We start from the raw sequence: 26,442 nt of genomic DNA, 5'->3' as shown, positions 1-26,442 counted from the left end.
GCCACTAGGGTCGCTTATCTTACTCACACAGTCAGCTACCTCATTGCGCCTCTTTTTTTCTTTGCGTCATGTGCTGTTTGGGGAGGGTTTTTTGGAAGGGCCATCCTGCGTGACACTGCAGTGCCACTCCTAGATGGGCCCGGTGTTTGTGTCGGCCACTAGGGTCGCTTATCTTACTCACACAGTCAGCTACCTCATTGCGCCTCTTTTTTTCTTTGCGTCATGTGCTGTTTGGGGAGGGTTTTTTGGAAGGGCCATCCTGCGTGACACTGCAGTGCCACTCCTAGATGGGCCCGGTGTTTGTGTCGGCCACTAGGGTCGCTTATCTTACTCACACAGTCAGCTACCTCATTGCGCCTCTTTTTTTCTTTGCGTCATGTGCTGTTTGGGGAGGGTTTTTTGGAAGGGACATCCTGCGTGACACTGCAGTGACACTCCTAGATGGGCCCGGTGTTTGTGTCGGCCACTAGGGTCGCTTATCTTACTCACACAGTCAGCTACCTCATTGCGCCTCTTTTTTTCTTTGCGTCATGTGCTGTTTGGGGAGGGTTTTTTGGAAGGGCCATCCTGCGTGACACTGCAGTGCCACTCCTAGATGGGCCCGGTGTTTGTGTCGGCCACTCGGGTCGCTTATCTTACTCACACAGTCAGCTACCTCATTGCGCCTCTTTTTTTCTTTGCGTAATGTGCTGTTTGGGGAGGGTTTTTTGGAAGGGACATCCTGCGTGACACTGCAGTGCCACTCCTAGATGGGCCCGGTGTTTGTGTCGGCCACTAGGGTCGCTTATCTTACTCACACAGCGACCTCGGTGCAAATTATAGGACTAAAAATAATATTGTGAGGTGTGAGGTATTCAGAATAGACTGAAAATGAGTGGAAATTATGGTTTTTGAGGTTAATAATACTTTGGGATCAAAATGACCCCCAAATTCTATGATTTAAGCTGTTTTTTAGGGTTTTTTGAAAAAAACACCCGAATCCGAAACACACCCGAATCCGACAAAAAAAATTCGGTGAGGTTTTGCCAAAACGCGGTCGAACCCAAAACACGGCCGCGGAACCGAACCCAAAACCAAAACACAAAACCCGAAAAATTTCCGGCGCTCATCTCTAAATAATACTATGGGATCAAAATGACCCCCAAATTCTATGATTTAAGCTGTTGTTGAGGTTATTTTGTAAAAAAACACCCGAATCCAAAACACACCCGAATCTGACAAAAAATTTTCAGGGAGGTTTTGCTAAAACGCGTCCGAATCCAAAACACGGCCTCGGAACCGAATCCAAAACCAAAACACAAAACCCGAAAAATTTCCGGTGCACATCACTAATTGCCACTATGCATAGTTGTGCATACGGGAAATGATGTGTGCAGATGTTGCTGTTGCAGAGGTATATACTGTAGGCCAGGCATGTCCATACTGCGGCCCTCCAGCTGTTGAGAAACTACCCTTCCCAACATGCCCTGACACAGCTTTAGCATTCTCTGACAGCAAAACTGTGTCAGGGCATGCTGGGATATGTAGTTTCACAACAGCTGGAGGGCCGCAGTTTGGACATGCCTGCTGTAGGCACACATCAGCAGATGACTCAATCTATGAACAAGAAATACTCAGAGAAGCGCTACCATTAAACAGTATTAATAAAATTTATTATTAAAAATATTTTATATATAGCTGTCACAATTCAGTGAATAAACCAATTATCCTGGAATATAGGCCCTCATTCCGAGTTGTTCGCTCGCAAGCGGATTTTAGCAGATTTGCTCACGCTAAGCCGCCGCCTACTGGGAGTGAATCTTAGCATCTTAAAATTGCGAACGATATATTCGCAATATTGCGATTACACACCTCGTAGCAGTTTCTGAGTAGCTTCAGACTTACATGGCATCTGCGATCAGTTCAGTGCTTGTCGTTCCTGGTTTGACGTCACAAACACACCCAGCGTTCGCCCAGACACTCCTCCGTTTCTCCGGCCACTCCTGCGTTTTTTCCGGAAACGGTAGCGTTTTTTCACACACGCCCATAAAACGGCCTGTTTCCGCCCAGTAACACCCATTTCCTGTCAATCACATTACGATCGCCAGAACGATGAAAAAGCCGTGAGTAAAATTCCTAACTGCATAGCAAATTTACTTGGCGCAGTCGCAGTGCGAACATTGCGCATGCGCATTAAGCGGAAAATCGCTGCGATGCGAAGATTTTTACCGAGCGAACAACTCGGAATGAGGGCCATAATTCATGTAATATACACCAAAAATTAATAGCTAAAGATGGTAACAAATATAAGATACATTGTAAGAGCTCCCTTAGAAAAACGTAACCACCTGTATTTCAGATAAAGATGCAGCATTTATATTTCACTAATACTTCTTAGATTAAGCTCCATGCATGGGCTAATTTGATCACATAAATTCATTAGATATTTCTTTGGAAGTCCATCCACATTAAAAGTGATATATATTTGAACTATCCACCATTTGATAAACAGCTTGAGTGCTCACAGTCTCATCCAAATAAAGGGAGGCTTTTTCTGGGCAGCTTAAATGAACATGTTTCCATGTATATGCAGTGACTTTTAAGCTGGAACCGCTATTTGTACAGTCTCGTGCAAAAGCTTACCCAGGCCTTTCAATGGTGGAGAGATTAACCGCTGTCTCCTTCCTGATAGTGGGCGCCGGCTGCCCACACCGCTGTGCGGCGGCACAGAAGAAGCTGTCAGTAGCACTGGATGGATGCTGGACTCACAGGACAGTGTCGGAGCGCGGCTGATCAGGACCAGAAGCCGTTCGCTCGTGATTCCGTAGCGGGAGCCGCTAATACACACTGCTTGTGTGTTGAGTGTAGGTGATGACCAGGATACCGGACAGAACGTCGGGCGGGATGCTTGACGTGTTTCTCAGCCTCGAGAGCAGGGGCTGTTTCATCATAGATTTCGTTTGTGCAATCTATGAACAGCCCAGTTAATCAACCAGTAGTGTTGGTTTATTGATCCGGTACAACCGTTCTCATTGTTACACACTGGTGATTGACTGAGCTCATAGTGTAGTTGGGTTTCATACAGCTCGCCAGCTGGTGAGTATATATTGTAAACGGATACTGGTGCAGGGTGGTAGAACAGTTTCATATGCAGGTCTCTGTGGAGCTAAGCATGGAGACTTGTGTCTCCACCATATTACATCACAATCTCTCACACAATACTAGGTAAGGATCTACAAGGTGACTGCAGCACATGTGTAGTAATCCATTAGATCGGAGAACAGACCTCCCTGGGTCCTAGTGCTCAACATGTATGCACAATGGGGAGATGCAGTAGCCATTGCTTTCTAATAGTGCACACCTCTGCAGCCCAACCTCCCCTATCTATGTACTAAGATTCATAGTTGTCGTCTTCATCATCATAATAATAATCATCATCATCAGGCTGCATTTTCTCCACTCTACACTTGGCACAAATGATACACTTGGAAACCTGTTTTTATACTGCAGACCAACTTTGGGCAGCCACCAATTCCATCAACACACATAGGGGCATAAATTACCAACCAATCAGCTTCCAACTGAAGTTTTTCAAACACAGCACGTTACATGGCAGTTAGGAGCTGATTGGTTGGTACCTTATATCTCTCCAAGCTTTGATAGATACGCTCCTTAAACTGGAAATTGTCTTAATGAGAACATTCCATGACAGCCCAATTACTGCTCAGACAAAGCATACTGTACTTACTTACTTTTGCTGCTTCCACCTGGGAGATCCAGGGTGAGTCAAAGTGCAGATGTGGAGGGGCATGGAGATCCAGTATGCATCATCAAGGAGTCGCCCACATGGCCAAACACAGCAGTTTTCTTCCTTACGCAGGAGTGGAGGGACCATAACGACACCAATCGCCACAATTTGTTTCATCATGACCCCATCCTGCCCACTTATGGGGGGGGAGGGGGGCAGGCTACTCTGCTGGGAGTCCAGGGGTTCTCACTGGAATCCAGGTGTCTCCAGAACATTCCAGGTTTGTGCACAACTATGACCAATAGTTGTGCAATTCAGACCAATAGTCGCCAATTCAGACCTGACGCAGATGTGGTAAAATCGCTGTGAAGTGATTTCTGCACATCTGTGCATGCACGTAAACTGGTACGTGCATGTGCAAAGTTCTAAACTGTGTTCTCTTCAGAGCGCTGTTCAAGACCTGGAGGGGCGGGAACGGGGCGCCGCCGCCGTGTTTTGTGAGCGTCAAAACCAGGGGTTAAAGTGAGCCGGAACGGGCCGGAACTGCGTTCCGTCAGTTCCACCAGGAGACGGAACGCAGTTCCGCCTCCCCCGGCTCACCTAACCCGATGTCCCGGGCGGCGCTGCAGGGAGATGCCGGGCGCCCGCTGAGATTGCGTTACCAGCGGGCGCCCGTCTCCCTCTCCGCTGCGGCAGCCGGAGGCAGGAGCTCAGTACTGAGCTCCGGCTTCCGGCTCTGTCAGTGCGCGCTATGGGAGAGACGTCATGACGTCTCTCCCATAGTGCAGAGGAGCGGGCGGCGAGAGAGGACTGCGGCGGGAGCGGGGCTAGGTAAGTATAGTTCTTTCCCTCCCTCCTTCCCTCCCTCCCTCCTTCCTATATGTGTACCACAGGCGTTTCTACTGGGGGCCTTTACTACTGGGGCAAACTACAGAGGGGCAAACTACTGGGGGGCTCTAGTACTGGGGGCAAACTACTGGGGGGCTTTACTGCTGGGGCAAACTACAAGGGGCAAACTACTGGGGGGCTCTAGTACTGGGGGCAAACTACTGGGGCAAACTACAGAGGGGCAAACTACTGGGGGGCTCTAGTACTGGGGGCAAACTACTGGGGGCCTTTACTACTGGGGCAAACTACAGAGGGGCAAACTACTGGGGGGCTCTAGTACTGGGGGCAAACTACTGGGGGCCTTTACTACTGGGGCAAACTACAGAGGGGCAAACTACTGGGGGGCACTAGTACTGGGGGAAAACTACTGGGGGGCTTTACTGCTGGGGCAAACTACTGGGGGCAAACTACTGGGGGCATTACTACAAGGGGGCAAGCTACAAAGGGGCAAACTACTGGCAGCATTACTACTGGGGGCTAAACTACAAGGGGGCATAATTACAGGAGCTAAACTACTGGGGGTATAACTACAAGGGGGCAAACTACTGGGGACATTACTAACTTTGGCAAACTACATGGGGGCTAAACTACAGGGGCTAAACAACTGGGGGCACAACTGCAGGGGGCATTACCACTGGGGGCTAAACTACATGGGGCAAACTACATGAGGGCAAAACTACTGGGGGCATTACCACTCAGAGGCTAAACTAGAGGGGGGGGTTGTAAATTGCTGGGGTCATAACTGCAGGGGCATTACCAGTATGGGCATGACTACTGGGGCTAAACTACAGGGGCTAAACGACTAGGGGCAATACTACACAGGGGCATTACCATTAAGGGCATTACTGATGGGGTGCACAGCTAATGAGGGCATTGTAAAGGGGGCACTTCATAAGGGGCACTACTGTTGGGGGCATTGCATAAGGGGCACTACTACTGTGGGCATTGTATAAGGGATGCTACTGCTGGGGGCATTACTGTATGGGCCGACAAAGAAGCTGCGTTCCCGGTCCGCCCTCCGTCGCTCCGCCCCTACCATCGCCGCCGCACTGGAAGCCCAGGTTCCAGACTCCCAGCTGCAGCGGATCTGGGACCAGGCCGGCTTTATTATCCCTGCCGCTGCATCGAGCTTCTGTGACCGCGGCACTACTAGTTCAAATCTGTCGCTGATTGGCTGCCGGTCCGCAGCAGTTTTGAAATATTATCGCCGTGGTCACAGGAGCTCGATGCGGCGGCAGGGATAATAAAGCCAGACTGGTTCCAGATCCACTGCAGCCGCCCTCAGCCTCTTCTGCCGCCCCGCCCTCGGACCTCTGCGCACCCACAGCCTCCTCCTCCGCACTATCTCCGAGGCCCACAGCCTCCTCCACGTCACGCCTACCACAGCCTACTCATCCACAGCACCGCAGACCACCGCCGCTGCTAAACAGGTAATCTAACCTGCTGCCTTTCTCTCTCCCTAGTCCCTACTGTATTCCCCTGCTGTCACTTTCCATGTCCCTGCTGTCACTTTCCATGTCCCTGCTGTCACTCTCCCTGTCACTCTGTCACTCTATAATGTGAATTTCGGCTCATTCTCTGTGCTATAATGTGAATTTTGGCTCATTCTGTGTGCTATAATGTGAATTTCGGCTCATACCGTGTGCTATAATGTGAATTTCGGCTCATACTGTGTGGTGTAATGTGAATTTCGGCTCATACCGTGTGGTGTAATGTGAATTTGGCTCATACTGTGTGGTGTAATATGAATGTGGCTCATACTGTGTGGTATAAATGTGAATTTCGGCTCATACTGTGAGCTATAATGTGAAAGGGGTCCTACTATTGTGGTGCATAATGTGTATAAGGGGTATATGGTGTGGTAAACTACACTGAAGGGCACGCCCCCTTTTGCGTGGCCACGCCCCCTTGTCAGGAGTGCGCGCGCCTTCGGCGCGCACATAATTGCACCCTTCACTTTTCCATACCCCCACTTCAAAATTTCCACTTGGGTACTACTACTGTGGGCATTATTACTATTGTGTGACCACGCCCCTTTCTTTTTGAGACCACACCCCCTTTTTGCTGCGCGCGCCTACGGCGCGCGCAATACCTTTATTTCATGGGCGCCGTGGGGAGGGGGGTGAGTTCCACCACCTCTCTAGGACCACTTTAAGCACTGGTCAAAACTACCTTTTAGGGGAGCAGTCCAGACAAGGCAGGCGCATCCGAACCGTTTGCGAGGCGGGCCACGGAGGCTGCGCAGGCATGCTACTCAAAACATGCAAAAGCATTGCCGCGTTCAATTCTTTCACATGTGTGCGCAGGGGGGAGGGGTCAGGATACGGCATGCGGGGCGGACTTGCCCTGTGCTGGGTGTCTCCCGCATGTCAAAGAAATTGAGCGTAGATGTGCGTTTTCTCGCACATCTACAATCAGATCTGAATTAGGCCCTTAGTTTGTGTGCTGGGAAGTTTAGTATCAATTAAATGTGGTTAGGATGGATACAACGTTATATGAGAGACAAGGAGAATTTTATCTGCCAGATCTTTATATTTATATCTTCTTTTTATTAAATACATTTTAGGTTTTTTTTTTTTGTTAAAAGTGTAGCATCAGAATTTCTGCAAAATTGACAACTGATGACTTCCTCTGTTTCTGTCTGCCCAAACAAATGTATATATAGATATATAGATATATATAACTAAGAACAGCAGTCACACTCACAACCACATCCTGGGTTATAGTAACAGTGACAGTCTGTGCTCTGTCCAGTTATCCGCGGGTAGGTAAGCACCCAATTAAGGTGCTATGCACAGTTTACTGTATGTCAATTTAATAAAATAAAAATCAGGAATGTACAACAAAGTGTCAACAGCCACCACCACCGAACACCTGTGCAGGAGCTGTATTTGGTGCCATTGGATGATTGATCAGAAAGACAGAGGTGTGTTTATCTACCAGCATAGGGCCCGATTCAAAGATGTACACAAATCCGATGGTTTCTGTACATCTCTGATGGTTACTGATCTGCACATGTGCAGACCGGTGGATGCCATGATGGACACACTGCCCCCTAAGCTGTAGCATGACTGACATGCCTGCGTCCATTTGAAGTTGGGGACGCAGATTTCCTGGCCCCCATCAGTGTGTATACACCGGCCATCCTGAGAACCCCGAGGGTTACTCAGACATCCAATGTTCATGCAGGTGATCTGATGCTTCATCTTCGGATGCTGATTACAGAAGCTTGCAGCAGGCGTCTATTTACATAATACACCTTCTGTGGCATTAGCATGCACAGAACTAAAACCATCCACCTCTGAATCAGGCCCATTGTGTGCACCCTTTCCTGTGCCCCAGAGTCCCAAGGAGGTAGCAGAACTTTCTGTTAGTATAGTCAGGACAGCCATCAGGGGGACACTGGGGGTCATTCCGAGTTGATCGTAGCTACGATCATCTTCCCTGCACAGGGCTAGTCTGCCCCGCAAGTCAGTGCCCGCCCCCGGCAGCAGTGCAAAGGCATCACACAGCGGCCATGCCTTTGTACTTCAACAGTAGCTCCCGACCAGCGCAGCTTTAGCGTGCTGGCCGGGAGCTACTCCTCGCTCCCCGGCCCGCAGTAGCTGCGGGCTGCCCCCCCGTTCCGCCCCCTCCTGCCCCCCCGTTCCGCCCCCTCCTGCCGCCGCCGTTCCGCCCCCTCACGCCCAGCGATCGCCTCTGCCTGTCAATCAGACAGAGGCGATCGCAGCCCTACAACGGCCTTCGGCCGTCTGGCATGCGCCGGCGCACTATGGCGCTGACGCATGCGCAGTAGAGACCCGTTCGCTCGGCTGCGAAAAACAGCAGCGAGCGAACGGGTCAGAATGACCCCCACTGTTTGTCAGTCCCGGGCCCCGCAATTTGTGATGGCAGTCCTGAGTATAGTGCTACTTTCAGCCAACACTTCAATGTCTTTAACTAGGAAATCCTTGCACTAGATAGTCTTAAAACTCAGGATTCCCACATTTCCAGCTGGTCCTCTTCATACTCGGCTGACATGAACCAGTCCTCAGCTGTTACTTCTGTTTTACTTGAGCCGCTTTTCATTTGGTATTTCATTAAATGAATAATCTTCCCATAAAGACACTAATGATCTATTATATGTACTCAGCATTCTAACTCTGCTTTATTAATTGTTCTGGAAACTTTTAAATGAATTGGTAAATGCTTTTCTCTAACGTCCTAGTGGATGCTGGGGACTCCGTCAGGACCATGGGGAATAGCGGCTCCGCAGGAGACAGGGCACAAAAAGTAAGCTTTTAGGATCACATGGTGTGTACTGGCTCCTCCCCCTATGACCCTCCTCCAAGCCTCAGTTAGGTTTTTGTGCCCGTCCGAGCAGGGTGCAATCTAGGTGGCTCTCTTAAAGAGTTGCTTAGAAAAAGTTTTTAGGTTCTTTATTTTCAGTGAGTCCTGCTGGCAACAGGCTCACTGCTACGAGGGACTTAGGGGAGAGAAGTGAACTCACCTGCGTGCAGGATGGATTGGCTTCTTAGGCTACTGGACACCATTAGCTCCAGAGGGAGTCGGAACACAGGTCTCGCCCTGGGGTTCGTCCCGGAGCCGCGCCGCCGACCCCCCTTGCAGATGCTGAAGATTGAAGAGGTCCGGAACCAGGCGGCAGAAGACTTTCAGTCTTCATCAGGTAGCGCACAGCACTGCAGCTGTGCGCCATTGTTGTCAGCACACTTCACACAGCGGTCACGGAGGGTGCAGGGCGCGGGGGGGGGGCGCCCTGGGCAGCAATGTATAATACCTGTATGGCGAAAAATACATCACATATAGCCCTTGAGGCTATATGGATGTATTTAACCCCTGCCAGATATCACAAACTCCGGAGAAGAAGCCCGCCGAAAAGGGGGCGGGGCCTATTCTCCTCAGCACACAGCGCCATTTTCCCTCACAGAAATGCTGGTGGGAAGGCTCCCATGCTCTCCCCTGCACTGCACTACAGAAACAGGGTTAAAACAGAGAGGGGGGGCACTGATTTGGCGATATGAATATATATTAAATGCTATAAGGGAGGAACACTTATATAAAGGTTGTCCCTGTATAATTATAGCGTTTTGGTGTGTGCTGGCAAACTCTCCCTCTGTCTCCCCAAAGGGCTAGTGGGTCCTGTCCTCTATCAGAGCATTCCCTATGTGTGTGCTGTATGTCGGTACGTGTGTGTCGACATGTATGAGGAAAATGTTGGTGAGGAGGCGGAGCAAATTGCCTGTAATGGTGATGTCACTCTCTAGGGAGTCGACACCGGAATGGATGGCTTATTTATGGAATTACGTGATAATGTCAACACGCTGCAAGCCGGTTGACGACATGAGACGGCCGGCGATCAAATTAGTACCTGTCCAGGCGTCTCAAACACCGTCAGGGGCTGTAAAACGCCCATTTACCTCAGTCGGTCGACACAGACCCAGACACGGACACTGATTTCAGTGTCGACGGTGAAGAAACAAACGTATTTTCCTTTAGGGCCACACGTTAAGGGCAATGAAGGAGGTGTTACATATTTCTGATACTACAAGTACCACAAAAAAGGGTATTATGTGGGATGTGAAAAAACTACCTGTAGTTTTTCCTGAATCAGATAAATTAAATGAAGTGTGTGATGATGCGTGGGTTTCCCCCGATAGAAAATTATTGGCGGTATACCCTTTCCCGCCAGAAGTTAGGGCGCGTTAGGAAACACCCCTTAGGGTGGATAAGGCGCTCACATGCTTATCAGAACAAGTGGCGGTACCATCTACAGATAGGGCCGTACTTAAGGAGCCAGCTGATAGGAGGCTGGAAAATATCCTAAAAAGTATACACACACATGCTGGTGTTATACTGCGACCAGCGATCGCCTCAGCCTGGATGTGCAGAGCTGAGGTGGCTTGGTCGGATTCCCTGACTAAAAATATTGATACCCTTGACAGGGACAGTATTTTATTGACTATAGAGCATTTAAAGGATGCATTTCTATATATGCGAGATGCGCAGAGGGATATTTGCACTCTGGCATCAAGAGTAAATGCGATGTCCATATCTGCAAGAAGATGTTTATGGACACGACAGTGGTCAGGTGATGCAGATTCCAAACGGCACAAAGATGTATTGCCGTATAAAGGGGAGGAGTTATTTGGGGTCGGTCCATGGGACCTGGTGGCCACGGCAACTGCTGGAAAATCCACCGTTTTTTACCCTAAGTCACATCTCTGCAGAAAAAGACACCGTCTTTTCAGCCTCAGTCCTTTCGTCCCTATAAGAGTCATATCTGCCCAGGGATAGAGGAAAGGGAAGAAGACTGCAGCAGGCAGCCCATTCCCAGGAACAGAAGCCCTCCACCGCTTCTACCAAGTTCTCAGCATGACGCTAGGACCGTACAGGACCCCTGGATCCTACAAGTAGTATCCAAGGGGTACAGATTGGAATGTCGAGACGTTTCCCCCTCGCAGGTTCCTGTAGTCTGCTGTACCAATGTCTCCCTCCGACAGGGAGGCAGTATTGAAAACAATTCACAAGCTGTATTCCCAGCAGGTGATAATAAAATTACCCCTCCTACAACAGGGAAAGGGGTATTATTCCACACTATATTGTGGTACTGAAGCCAGAAGGCTAAGTGAGACCTATTCTAAATCTGAAATATTTGAACACTTACAAAGGTTCAAATCCAGATGGAGTCACTCAGAGCAGTGATAGCGAACCGGGAAGAAGGGGACTATATGGTGTCCCGGGACATCAGGGATGCTTACCTCCATGTCCCAAAATTTGCCTTTCTCACCAAGGGTATCTCAGGTTCGTGGTACAAAACTGTCACTATCAGTTTCAGACGATGCCGTTGGATTGTCCAAGGCACCCCGGGTCCTTACCAAGGTAATGACCGAAATGAGGATTCGTCTTCAAAGAAAATGGACGACCTCCTGATAAGAACAAGGTCCAGAGAACAGTTGGAGGTCGGAGTAGCACTATCTCAAGTAGTTCTACGACAACACGGGTGGATTCTAAATATTCCAAAACCGCAGTTGTTCCGACGACACGTCTGCTGGTCCTAGGGATGATTCTGGACACAGTCCAGAAAAAGGTGTTTCTCCCAGAGGAGAAAGCCAGGGAGTTATCCGAGCTAATCGGGATCCTCCTAAAACCAGGAAAAGTGTCAGTGCATCATTGCACAAGAGTCCTGGTAAAAATGGTGGCTTATTACGAAGCGATTCCATTCGGCAGATTTCACGCAAGAACTCTTCAGTGGGATCTGCTGGACAAATGGTCCGGATCGCATCTTCAGATGCATCAGCGGATAACCCTATATCCAAGGACAAGGGTGTCTCTCCTGTGGTGATTACAGAGTGCTCATCTTCTAGAGGGCCGTAGATTCGGCATTCAGGATTGGATGCTGGTGACCACGGAGGCCAGCCTGAGAGGCTGGGGAGCAGTCACACAGGGAAAAAATTTCCAGGGAGTGTGATCAAGTCTGGAGAATTCTCTCCACATAAATATACTGGAGCTAAGAGCAAATTTATAATGCTCTAAACTTAGCAAGACCTCTGCTTCAAGGTCAGCCGGTATTGATCCAGTGGGATAACATCACGGCAGTCGCCCACGTAAACAGAAAGGGCGGCACAAGAAGCAGGAGGGCAGTGGCAAAACTGCAAGGATTTTTCGCTAGGCGGAAAATCATGTGATAGCACTGTCAGCAGTGTTCATTCCGGGAGTGGACGACTGGAAAGCAGACTTCCTCAGCAGGCACGACCTCCACCCGGGAGAGTGGGAACTTCATAGGGAAGTTTTCCGCATGATTGTGAACCGTTGGGAAAGACCAAAGGTGGACATGATGGCGTCCCGCCCGAACAAAAAACGGGACAGGTATTGCGCCAGGTCACGAGACCTTCAGGCGATAGCTGTGGATGTCCTGGTAACACCGTGGGTGTAACAGTCGGTGTATGTGTTCCCTCCTCTGCTTCTCATAACCAAGGTATTGAGAATTATAAGACGTAGAGGAGTAAGAACTATACTCATGGCTCCGGATTGGCCAAGAGGGACTTGGTACCCGGAACTTCAAGAGATGCTCATAGAGGACTAATGGCCTCAGGAGCTAAGAAGGGACTTGCTTCAGCAAGTACCATGTCTGTTCCAAGACTTACCGCGGCTGCGTTTGACGGCATGGCGGTTGAACGCCGGATTCTAAGGGAAAAGGCATTCCGGAAGAGGTCATACCTACCCTGGTCAAAGCCAGGAAGGAGGTGACCGCACAACGTTATCACCACATGTGGTGAAAATATGTTGCGTGGGTGAGGCCAGGAAGGCCCCACGAAGAAATTTCAACTAGGTCGATTTCTGCACTTCCTGAAAACAGGAGTGTCTATGAGCCTCAAATTGGGGTCCATTAAGGTTCAAGTTTCGGCCCTGTAGATTTTCTTCCAGAAAGAATTGGCTTCAGTTCCTGAAGTCCAGACATTTGTCAAGGGAGTATTGCATAATATACAGCCCCTTTTGTGCCTCCAGTGGCACCGTGGGATCTCAAAGTAGTGTTGGGATTCCTCAAATCATATTGGTTTGAATCGCTCAAATCTGTGGATTTGAAATATCTCACATGGAAAGTGACCATGCTGTTGGCCCTGGCCTCGGCCAGGCGATTGTCAGAATTGGCGGCTTTGTCTTACAAAAGCCCATATTTGATTTTCCATTCGGACGGGGCAGAACTGGGACTCGTCCCCAGTTTCTTCCTAAGGTGGTGTCAGCGTTTCACCTGAAACAACCTATTGTGGTGCCTGCGGCTACTAGGGACTTGGAGGACTCCAAGTTGCTAGACGTTGTCAGGGCCCTGAAAATATATATATATATATATAATTCCAGGACAGCTGGAGTCAGAAAGTCTGACTTGCTGTTTATATTGTATGCACCCAAAAAGCTGGGTGCTCCTGCTTCTAAGCAGACTATTGCTCGTTGGATTTGTAGTACAATTCAACTTGCACATTCTGTGGCAGGCCTGCCACAGCCAAAATCTGTAAATGCCCATTCCACAAGGAAGGTGGGCTCATCTTGGGCGGCTGCCCGAGGGGTCTCGGCTTTACAACTTTGCCGAGCAGCTACGTGGTCAGGCGGGAACACGTTTGTAAAATTCTACAAATTTGATACCCTGGCTGAGGAGGACCTGGAGTTCTCTCATTCGATGCTGCAGAGTCATCCGCACTCTCCCGCCCGTTTGGGAGCTTTGGTATAATCCCCATGGTCCTGACGGAGTCCCCAGCATCCACTAGGACGTTAGAGAAAATAAGATTTTACTTACCGATAAATCTATTTCTCATAGTCCGTAGTGGATGCTGGGCGCCCATCCCAAGTGCGGATTGTCTGCATTACTTGTACATAATTATTGTTACAAAAATCGGGTTATTATTGTTGTGGGCCATCTTTTCAGAGGCTCCTTCGTTGTTATCATACTGTTAACTGGGTTCAAATCACAGGTTGTACGGTGTGATTGGTGTGGCTGGTATGAGTCTTACCCGGGATTCAAGATCCTTCCTTATTGTGTACGCTCGTCCGGGCACAGTACCTAACTGAGGCTTGGAGGAGGGTCATAGGGGGAGGAGCCAGTACACACCATGTGATCCTAAAAGCTTACTTTTTGTGCCCTGTCTCCTGCGGAGCCGCTATTCCCCATGGTCCTGACGGAGTCCCCAGCATCCACTACGGACTATGAGAAATAGATTTATCGGTAAGTAAAATCTTATTTTGTTTCTTCTGTACGTCTGTCATTTCATAAAAGGGATAAGCATCTTTTCTCAGTAAGAATTCTGTAATGTGGTATAAGCTCAGTTATTTCCTCCTTCACAATCTCCAGTAGAACAGATACACTATATACCGTACGTTGTTTAAGGAGCTTAATATGGCGTGGGTCAGTCTGGAATAACTCATCCCGAGATAAATCCAATTAGCTGCCTTAGCATTCCATTATGACAGTCCATATAGCAAGCATCATAATTCACAAGGATCTCATAACCATGTTAAGTTCCATATTTGGATATCTGAGTTGTACAGTTAAAAGATCCATTATGCGATATTTACTTTACAGCGTTTCAGACACGAGAGAGAACAGAGGAAATATAGTTAGAATAGTTTGGAATATTTTCCAGTTGAGAAGCGCTGTTGGGAAGAATTAGTGGCAAGGACAGATGCTACAGTAACATTACAAGTTTTGTGTATCAGATGAGCCATATATTCACACATGTTTTACTTTTGCATGCAGTTTATACATTCCATAAAGAAACATATTTAACATGAGTCAAGAGTGGGCGGGGCCTGGTTTCACAAACACATTGCAGACCATCATATGAATGCAAAAAATTACTACTGTCCGATTACAAAATGTACTAAGGGTCTACCTCTGAGATGTACAGTTGCGTACATCTCTTATTTTTGATCTGCATTCTGTATGAGCACGATCTTTACATCTGCATGTGCAGATTTTGTTCTATGAGATCCCTCACAGTTCCCTCTAAGCTTGATTGACATGCTGCAGCTGTTTAGAGACAGTTTCCCAAAGCAGAGGCGTGTTACCTACATTTTGTGGGAGTGGTGAGGCCAGTGTCTGCATCTTCCAATGCAGATTTACTAGCCTCAGCAGCGGAGATGAGGAGGTCATTCTGAGTAACCTTAGGGTTACTTAGATGGCCGATGCTGTAACCAATGGCCACGATGGTCATCCGATGCTGAGTCTTTGGACACAGCACTCAAATCTGCAATACCGACAGTAGGTGTCTCATGCCTTCAGACACCTCCTGCAGCATTAGCCTTCAGAGATGCAGCTGCTGTGTGAATTGCGCCCCTCTCTGAGTCAGGCCCTAAGACACCTATCTATGCTGACAGAGTGGGACACGATGCCACAGTAGAGGAACATAACACAACTAAGTGAAACCAAGCAGACCTACTATGAGTCCATGATTTCACCTGCATTTGTATCTAGAGGAATTTCAGGCCTTGGTATTGCAACTTCTTGGGGTCCCATTCATATAGTTTTGTGTGTCACTGCCACACACTATACCGGCCCGGTTCTTGTACCCCTCTCTTGGTGTTAGATCACATCTGTCTCAAGAACTAAAGAGGTATTGATCCAGATGATATGTTTGCTTTTCATCATGCTCACTGCATATGTGACTCAATTCAGATCTCAAAGGATCTGTGGCACATGATGCAAAGTACCGATGTTCGATACTTGCACAACGCCACGCAAGAACTGCGCATGTGCAGTACAGGTCCCGCGTCGCTGGACGCACTATGGCTGCAGACATTTGGGGACAGGGAGGGAGCAGCGACAACAGCCGTTCCCAAAAAGAAGGCATGTCGTCTCTGCTTTGGGGGAGTGCTGAGGCCAGGATCTCTGTCTTCGGAAGGAAATTTCCTGGCCTCTTGGTTGGAAGAGCGGCAGCCGGCTTGCATGAACCTATCGGACAGGCAGCAGGCCAATGGTGTTGCAGGTGATCCAATGCTGTGTCTTATGATGCAGCACTGGATCACAAATGAATGCAGGAGGCATCTACTTATACCAGACGCCTTCTGCTGCATTATCATATCTGTACATCGCTGCTGCTTCCAAGTAAGCAACAGTGATGCCACCTCCAACCACATCTGAATCAGGCCCATGGTCTCTATGTTGGCAGGAGTTGTGCAACCACTGCTGTCACCAAGGCAACTGCTAAGATCACTAGGGGAGGAACACAGGTGGCAACATCAATAACAGTTACTCTTGCTGGAGTCGGCAATGGAGACAGTATGCCAGTAGATCTTGACAAGAATAATTTTGACAAGGATTTTCAATTTAGTTTTAGTCTTAAGGGGAGATGTACTAACTAGTAGTGAAAAAAGTGGAGAAGTGGGCCAGTGGAGAAGTTGCCCATGGCAACCAATGAGCTGCTCTAATTTTATAGTATTCAAATTACAAGTCTTACTTCAATGCTGATTGGTTGCCATGGGCAACTTATCCTATGGCTCACGTCTCCACTCTTTTCACTGTTTAGTACATATCCCCCTTAGTCACTTACTTGTAAATTTTAGTCAATGTTTTAGTCATAACTTTTGCAAACAGTTTTAATGATACTGTAATGGATTTTGCTGAAGAACATTTCTCTAAAAATCCCCTGGAGAAGTTTGCATAACTATGTGTTTAGTAATCAAGGTTCAGTAGGCTGAGAATGTGTTACATACTGAGTTTGATTTACCATAGTACTCCCATATATCATATACCAATTAAAGCCTTAAGCTTGTTAGAACAAACAAGTGCAATACACAATCCTATTTCCTATTCCAGTGTCCTTAGACAAGGCTTTTCAATTTAGTTTTAGTCTTAGTCACAGTTTTTTTGCTTTGTTTTAGTAGTTAAGATTTAGGTAGTGGATCTCAGTTTTCATTTTAGTCTAATTTTAGTTTCATTATAGTCCTGAAATAACCTGTAGTCAATGAATACTTCGTCAAAATTTTAGTCGACAAAATTAACAAAGCCTTGAAACAATCCCACCCTTGATGTAATGATCCCTCTACATCACAGGTTCTCAAACTTGGTCCTCAGGACCCCACACGGTTCATGTTTTGCAGTTCACCTGTAGATTTTTAAAATGTGACAGTTGGTGATACACAGTGCACCTGCTGGGTGACCTGGAAAACGTGAACCGTTTGGGGTCCTGAGGACCGAGTTTGAGAACCACTGCTCTACATCGACTTGTATTTATCATTGCCTTCACAGATTTTTATAATGTTTACTGAATATCTGTGAGAAGATGATTATTATGGAAGGACATGGACCTGATCTATCATTCAGCCATCTCTAACTGCCATCCACATGCCATACATTAACACAGCAGTAACTATGGTCCTGAATAAATGTAATAAAACTAAAGTATAAAAGTAATGGTAACCAAAAAAAAGCCCAGCGGGAAATGGCATTATGACAGTGTGTTTTTTTCCACATGCAATTTTCTTGTGGGCGTCTTTCATCTGCGTTTTTTTCTGGTTACCATTTGTGATATATGATGAACCTTTTGTTTATGACATTTATGACAGTGGATCTTTTTCTGTGTGTGGGTTTTTTCATAGAGCCAAAAATAATATCCAATAGAAAGACAATTCAGCTTCACTGACTTCAATGATTTCGTACATTGCCCTCCTTTTACTGATTGCAGAATTTGCACACATTTAATTATCAGCAAAGGCCCCTATTTTGTCCGCCTAGTGCATTCAAAAGTGAACAGACAATTGAGAATTTTGGAAGTTCCCCTCTGCAAAATGTTCTACACCCTTTTTTCAGTAAATAGAGATTTTACATTTTTGTCCCAACATACTGCTTGTTCAAGACTTATCGAATGGCTTACAATAGTAAAGGGATATTATACTGCCTTTATTATATTGTATATGTCACTGTTGTAAATTCTAAGTTATGCTTTATGTTTTCTTACACTTGAATGTGCTGTAAAATACATTATGCATCTGGTTAATGTAAAATGCAATTCAGTAAAACAAAGGTAAAAACTCAATCTCTGCCACATTGCGCAAGTGCAGTGTTGATAGTGGGTGCAGATACTAATTTCCCAGGCCAGACGAGCTGTGGAGAAGAAATAGTCACCTTTGCAGCATGCAGCATTACACATAGGATCAGGGCTGATTCTAAACAATTTAGCTCCCAGTGTGAGCATTAAAAAAATGTGCCTCCCCCCCAACAGACATTAAAAAATGCCCGCCCCCCCTCATAGACATATAAAAACTTTTTTTTTTACTCCTGGTGAGGGAACGTGGCCTCAGTGAAATGAGCATGGCCTCGCAGGAAAAGACTACATTACACCCCATTTTTTTACCCTGCAACAACAGACTTTGGCCACCACAGGAAAAGGAAAAACATTCCACCATATTAAGCCACACACAGTGATGCCTCTTGCACCATATTATGCCCAGTGCACCATATTGTGCCATACACCGCAATGCCCGTGATACATTATTCCCTACAGTAAAGCTTCTAATTACTTTTAAATTACCTGCTCATTGCCAGGGGTTTCATGTGCTGGGTGTCATGCTCGTTGCCAGGGGTTTCATGCTCTGGAATCCATGCTCGTTGCCAAGGGTAATGCTCATAGCCAAGGGAGTACAGTCGCTGGTGGGCCATGTCTCTCAGAAATTGGCCACACCCCTTATCTCTCTCTTGAAGCTTTTTTTTATTGTTGATACCATCAGCATGAAATGTAATTTTTGCAGGTATGTAAAAGGCAAGTCACCGCCTGTTTCCTGAATCCCGCTAGGAAAGTTATGGTCTTTCCTCTAATCAGAAGGTACCAATGTTGCACCCCAGCAATCACAGTGCTTTTTTGATGCACTTAACCATGTAACAGCCTGAAAACCTTTTCACATGAAGATACGAACATAATTCATAAATCACTCTGGGGCTTATATAGGTATACATGGTCATTTTTGTACACAAACCTTGCCGTATTGATGCCAAGGGCCGTCAATGTCTGAGAGCCTCCTCTCTGTTTAATTCTGCTTGCTGCTTCTAGTACACTTTCTGTTGACGAGTGCGTATTCAAGTTAAATTCATGAGTTACATTTTCTCCATATTGAACTATTGCAACCTAAAAAAAATGATTTCAGTTTATAGTCATTAAAGATCCACTACAATGTCTTAAACCATTATGCAGTGCTTATCAAGGCTTCACTTAATCATATCCACAAGATAAATATATGTCCACACCATTGCAGATCAATTAACCATAGGGCCGTAAAGGAGGGCAGTGTAAATCCACCTTGGTTAAGTTTAGCCTGTGGGCGGAGGGTTGGGGTAGGGTGAGGCTGCAGGGAAGGAGGCAGGAGGAAGTATTAGGCTTTGGGGAGAGGGGTTAGGCACCACCAGGGATGGTCAGGCTGCGTGTGGTGTGGGGGGGAGAGTTAGGATCAGGCTGCGGAAAAGTAGGGTTAGAGAGGATAGGGATTAGGCACAGAATACATACCTACTAGGTGTCGGGATTCTTCACATTGGCATGCCGCTGTTGGTATTCTAACCGCCAGCATCCCAATTGGCGGCATCCTGATACCATCCCGTAAATGTTATTGTTTTTAGAATATCTTTTCTAATTTTCATATTTTTTTTTTCCGCTACACTTATTTAGAACTAACAGGATCTATGTGAAATTATATGAAACCTTGTAATGTGGGTCATTGCTAATGTAGCTATTCTCCTCTATTATCAACCATACCAAGAGTCACTATAGATACAGATAAGGTAGACAATGCTTACAGCACCTACATAGTTATGAAATCACTGTCTGACCTTTGGACAGCCTCTTTTCTCCCCCAGTGGTGTTTGGATACATGAGACCGATGATCAGGTGGCTCAGTGGGTTAGTACTCATGTCCTATGCTATTGGAGTGTCTTGGAACTGGTTTGAATCCTATGCCTGACATTCTTTTTTCCCCTAATTTGTCTGTTTTTATATGGGTCTTTTCACTTATGTAATGCGTAATGTTTGAGAGCAGTAGTACTAGTGTAGTGTTCCAATTGACCTGATAGTGAAACCCCATTGCAAGCTTCTTTTTTAGTACAGGACTGTTACCTCCTGTAGGTGCCTGATGCCTATGACCTCGCCTCCCCCCTCACTGTGGCCCTGTGGCGACAGGAGGGGCAGGGGTGAGAGAGATAATGTTGAAAAGGGAAGGGAAATAGGTAGGCGGGGAAGACAGAGTAAACCCCCCCCCCAAAAAAAAAAAAAAAAAAAAAAAAAAACTACAATTCTGTGTACAATATTTAGTGACCTGGCTAATGACGGGTACAAAATACTAGTTATTTTAATTATGCTAATTAATTATTATTATTAATGATTATTTGTAGTATTATCACTCTTCTTATATTATTTGGCAAAATCTTAAAATATTATTATTAGTATTAGTCACTTCTCCAGGCTTAATACATCTGCCCCAGTGTTCTGCTATTGGGACAGAAGGGACAAGTGGTCAGTCAAAAGGCCCAGTTTTGAACATGAATCAGTAGGGGTTGTATTAATAATACATTTGTATACACACATTGCTATGAGTCCTGTACAAGCCTATAGCTAAACAACAAAGTACACATTAAACAATTTGAACCTAATGTCCTAGTGGGTTATTTTACATATTTTTTTGTAAATGATACAAGATATTTATTTTAAATGACTTATAAGTACAAACAAGGTTTAACTGAAGTGCTGAGAATCTGAGACAGTTCTGGTTCTTATGGCAAATATTTGCCTTAAAAAAATCCCAGAGCGAATGTAATGCAGTTCTGGATGTTATTGTCGCATACCCTATGGAACGGTACAGTATACATTCTAGATGATCGACTCTGCTGTTTGATTGGCAAAATAATAGTGAATTTAAACACGAACAGTTTTTTTACTTTTCAAAAATTTTTTATTACTGATTAAATATAAAAAGTAATATAAAGAGTGCTTCAAGGGTATAATAAATTGATAGAATTTATTATTTTAAAATACTACTAAAAAAGATTAAGAGACAAAAATATGCAGTATTTAATTTTTTTCAGCTTGATCCTTGTGAACAGATTTATCAGCTGAAAAATTAAATTAACAGATCTTCAAAATGAAAATAGGATTTTAATTACCTACCAGTAAATCTTTTTCTCGTAGTCCGTAGAGGATGCTGGGGTCCACATTAGTACCATGGGGTATAGATGGGTCCACTAGGGGCCTTGGGCACTTTAAGCCCCTCCTACCAGACTTAGTCTAGAAACTGTGCCCAAGGAGACGGACATATCCTGAGGAAGGATGTAACAGAAAAGTGGTGAGATTCGAACCAGCACACACAAACAAGAGGAAAGCCATGCTAACCAAACTTGAACAGGAACAGCAATAGCTGTACCAACTACATTACTTAACAAAGTAACAGTGCAGGAAAAACTAAGCAGTGGGTGGGTGCCCAGTATCCTCTACGTCTACGGACTACGAGAAAATTATATACTGGTAGGTAATTAAAATCCTATTTTCTCTTACGTCCTAGAGGATACTGGAGTCCACATTAGTACCATGGGGATGTACCAAAGCTCCCAAACCGGGTGGGAGAGTGCTGAGGTTCCTGCAGAACTGATTGACCAAACTGAAGGTCCTCAGAGGCCAAAGTATCGAACTTGAAGAACTTAGAAAACATGTTCGAACCCGACCAAGTAGCTGCTTGGCAAAGCTGTAAAGCCGAAACACCCCTGCCCAGGAAGAACTCACTGACCTAGTAGAGGTGGCCTGTACTTTAGGAATCGGCAATCCTGCTGATGAATAAGCCTGCTGGATAGAAAGCCTGATCCAGTGAGCAATAGACTGCTTCGAAGCAGGACACCCAATTTTCTAGGAATCATAGAGAACAAACAGCTGTCCGCTTCACATAGATCTTCAAAGCCCTCACAACATCCAAGGACTTTGAGGTAGTAGAGGTGTCAGTAAGTACCGGAACCACAATAGGTTGGTTAATATCAAACACAGACACCACCTTAGCAAGAAATTGCTGACGAGTTCTCAGTTCAGCTCTATCTTCATGAAAAATCAAATAGGGGCTTTTGTTAGACAACGCCCCCAGTTCTGACACACGCCTTGCAGAAGCTAAGGCCAACAGTGTGACGGTCTTCCACGTAAGAAACTTTACGTCAACCTCCTGTAAAGGCTCAAACCATTCCGATTGTAGGAACTGCAACACCACGTTAAGATCCCAAGGTGCCGTTGGAGGCACAAAGGGCGGTTGGATGTGCAGAACCCCCTTCAAGAATGTCTGAACCTCAGGGAGGGAAGCCAATTGTTTTTGGAAGAAAATGGATAAGGCCGAAATCTGGACCTTCAAGGATCCCAAACGTAGGCCCACATCCATACCCGACTGTAGAAAAAAGAGAAAAGGTCCCAGCTGAAATTCCACTGCACGAAATTTACTGTTTTCACACCACGAGACATATTTTTTCCAAATACGATGGTAATGTTTAGACGTAACGCCTTTCCCACCTTGGATCAGGGTTGGAATAACCTTGTCCGGAATGCCTTTCTGGGATAAAATTTGACGCTCAACTTCCATGCCGTCAAACGTAGCAATGGTAAGTCTTGATAGACGAACGGCCCCTGTTGTAGAAGATCCTCTCGAAGAGGTAGAGGCCACGGGTCCTCTATGGGCATCTCCAGGAGATCCGTGTACCAGGCCCTTCTTTGCCAATCCGGAGCAATGAGAATTGCTGGAACATTTTCCCTTTTTATTCTTTTGAGTATTCTTGGGATCAGTGGAAGAGGTGGAAACACGTAAACCATCTGGTAGACCCATGGAGTCACCAGAGCGTCCACCACCACTGCATTCGGGTGCCTCGACCTGGAACAATACCGCTTTAGCTTCTTGTTGAGATGGGAGGCCATCATGTCAATTTGTGGAATTTACCACCAATGTGTTACGGACTCGAACACCTGCGAGTGGAGGCCCCACTCTCCCGGGTGGAAGACATGTCTGCTGAGGAAGTCTGCTTCCCAGTTGTCTACTCCCGGAATGAAGACTGCCGACAGCGCCACCGCGTGTCTTTCTGCCCAAAGGAGTATTCTTGTTACCTCTGACATTGCTGCTCTGCTCTTCATTCCACCCTGTCGGTTTATGAACGTTACTGCCGTCACATTGTCCGACTGAACCTGAATGGCTTAATCTTGAAAAAGATGCGATGCCTGTAGAAGAGCGTTGCATATGGCCCTTAGTTCCAGAATGTTGATTGGAAGAATGGCTTCCTGACTCGACCATTTTCCTTGGAACTGTTCCCCCTGGGAGACTGCTCCCCAAACTCTGAGGCTTGCGTTTGTGGTTAGCAGAATCCAATTTTGAATCCCAAACCTTCGACCCTCGGTCAGGTGAGAAGTCTGAAGCCACCACAGAAGAGAAATCCTGGCTTTTGGTGACAGACGTATCCTCTGGTGCATGTGAAGATGCGTTTCGGACCATTTGTCAAGCAGATCCAGCTGGAAGGGCTTCGCATGAAACCTTCCGTACTACAGAGCCTCGTTAGAGGCGACCATCTTCCCCAGAAGGCGAATGCATAAAAGCACCGATATCCGGGCTGGTTTTAGAACATCCCGCACCATCGACTGGATTACCAATGCCTTTTCCAACGGAAGGAATACCTTTTGTTCCTCCGTATCCAGCATCATCCCCAGGAACGGAAGCCTCCGTGTTGGTTCCAGGTGGGATTTTGGTAGGGTCAGAATCCATCCGTGATCCTGAAGTAGTCGGGTTGAGAGGGCAATGCTGTCCAACAACCTCTCCCTGGAAGGCGCTTTTATCAGCAGGTCATCCAGGTACGGTATTATGTTCACTCCCTGCTTGCGGAGGAGAAACATCATCTCTGCCATTACATTGGTAAATACCCTCGGTGCCGTGGGGAGGCCTAATGGCAGGGCCTGAAACTGGTAGTGACAGTCCTGTAGTGCAAACCGTAGATAAGCCTGATGAGGCGGCCAAATCGGAATATGAAGGTACGCATCCTTGATGTCCAGAGACACCAGGAATTCCCCCTCCTCCAGACCTGAGATCACCGCTCTCAGAGACTCCATCTTGAACTTGAACACTCTTAAATATGGGTTCAGTGATTTGAGGTTTAAAATGCGCCTTACCGAACCGTCCGGTTTTGGTACCACAAACATGTTGGAGTAATAACCCTTGATGTGTAGTTGAAATTGAACTGGGACAATGACCTGAGTCTTTACCAGTTTTTGAATCGCTGTCTGTAAAGTCGTACTTGCTTCCGGAGAAGCTGGTAAGCCTGATTTGAAGAATCTGTGAGGTGGGAGTTCCTGAAACTCCAGTCTGTATCCCTGGGTGATAAGGTCTGTGACCCAGGGATCCTGGCAAGATGTTGCCCAAACGTGACTGAAATAACGTAACTGAGCTCGCTCCTGCCTGTCTTTCAGGCAGTGCGGACCACCGTCATGCTGAAGGCTTTGAGGAAGCAGACCCGGAGGTCTGTTCCTGAGAACCTGCAGCTGCTGGTTTTATGGGTTTACCTTTATTACCTTTGAAGGCTGTAGAAGAACCTTTGGATTTGCCTTTGAATTTTGGAAGGCAATTTGGAGATTTGGTTTTCCTAGCTGGGGGTCTCCTTAAGGAAGGTACGTAGACTTACCTGCCGTAACCTTGGATATCGACTTATCCAGTTCATCTCCAAAAAGGTCCTCACCTGTGAATGGTAAGTTTTCCACGCCTTTCCTGGAATCCGCATCCGCAGTCCACTGGCGTAGCCACAGGCCCCTGCGTGCTGACATGCCATGGCAGTGGTCCGTGCGTTGAGCAAACCAATTTCCTTTATGGCCTTCACCATAAAGTTAGCAGAGTCTTGAAAATGCTGCAGGAGTAAAACTATCTCCCCCCTGGGTAAGGTACCCAATCCGTCAATTAGGTTACCTGACCACTTTGCAATGGCTTTAGTGATCCATGCACAAGCAATAATGGGTCTCTGGGCCACCCCAGCAGCAGTGTATAATGATTTGAGAGTGTTCTCAATCTTGTGGTCAGCTGTACCCTTAAGGATGCTGCCCCAGGAACAGGTAAGACTATCTTACGTGACAACCTAGATACCGTGCGTCCACAATCGGCAGGTTTTCCCATTTCTTTCTATCTTCCAGAGGAAAGGGAAAGGAAGTAATTAATCTTTTAGGGATCTGAAATTTTTTGTCAGGGTTAGCCCAAGTTTCTTCAAACAGGGCATTCAATTCCTTTGATGCAGGAAAAGTAGCTGAGGATTTCTTTTTTAGATTAAAACAAGATTCCTCCTCTACCTCCGCCGTCTTGTCAGGAATGTGCAGGACATATCTGACAGCCTCTATTAGGGCTATATTCCTTGTGACAGGACCGCATCCCCCCCACTCGCATCCACTTCACCCTCCTCTGGATCTGATGTATCGTCATCAGTATCATCCTGCATGAGCTGGGTCAGAGTACGCTTTTGTGGGCAAATGGCAGGGATTTGAGACGTTGGTATGGGAACTAAGGGGGTAATTCCAAGTTGATCGCAGCAGGAAATGTTTTAGCAGTTGGGCAAAACCATGTGCACTGCAGGGGAGGCAGATATAACATGTGCAGAGAGAGATAGATTTGGGTGTGGTGAGTTCAATCTGCAATCTAAATTGCAGTGTAAAAATAAAGCAGCCAGTATTTACCCTGCACAGAAACAAAATAACCCACCCAAATCTAACTCTCTCTGCACATGTTATATCTGCCCCCCCTGCAGTGCACATGGTTTTGCCCAACAGCTAAAAAATTTCCTGCTGCGATCAACTTGGAATTACCCCCAATATCTCTATTCATCAGGTCATCCACAGACTGTCTTAAAATCTACATCTCTTTCTGATTATGGGATAATTTAGTAGAAATATTAGATATCATCCCTTTAATGGAAGCTAACTATGGGGGTTCTGCCCCACTAGCTTGAGAATGTGCACTATCCTGAGTACAGGGTAGTGAGTCTCCGGGGGAGGAGAGACATTCAGCTGTGCAGGAAACACAGTCCCTGGACATGGTAATGTGAAGGGACACACGCACAGACAGAAGGTGAAAACACAGTTTAACTCACACAGAGCCCTCAGGCAGACACAGAAATTGGAGCCAGCCACACAGTACCCCAGTAACCAAGTAAAACTTAGCTGGGTCGCCACACTAAGGGAGACATTTACTAAGCAGTGATAAGAGTGGAGAAGTGAGCCTGTGGAGAAGTTGCCCCATCAACCAATCAGCAGCTGTGTATCATTTTATAGTATGCAAATTATAGATGTTACTTCAGTGCTGATTGGTTGCCATGGGCAACT

General features: G+C 46.6%; 1 protein-coding gene across 1 annotated transcript in view; it reads right to left on the bottom strand.

Moving 5' to 3' along the window:
• ITGA1 (integrin subunit alpha 1) overlaps positions 1–26,442 on the bottom strand; it is a 334,632-nt gene that overhangs the window by 190,522 nt on the left and 117,668 nt on the right. Inside the window, exon 8 of the mRNA XM_063964201.1 lies at positions 19,076–19,224. Within this exon, the coding sequence (XP_063820271.1) occupies positions 19,076–19,224 (149 nt within the window). The remainder of the gene's footprint in view (positions 1–19,075; positions 19,225–26,442) is intronic.

Source organism: Pseudophryne corroboree, chromosome 1 (assembly GCF_028390025.1).
Source record: "Pseudophryne corroboree isolate aPseCor3 chromosome 1, aPseCor3.hap2, whole genome shotgun sequence".
Lineage (NCBI taxonomy): Eukaryota > Metazoa > Chordata > Amphibia > Anura > Myobatrachidae > Pseudophryne > Pseudophryne corroboree.
Note: the sequence above shows the minus strand (reverse complement) of the source record. Positions and strands in the feature narration are given on the sequence as shown.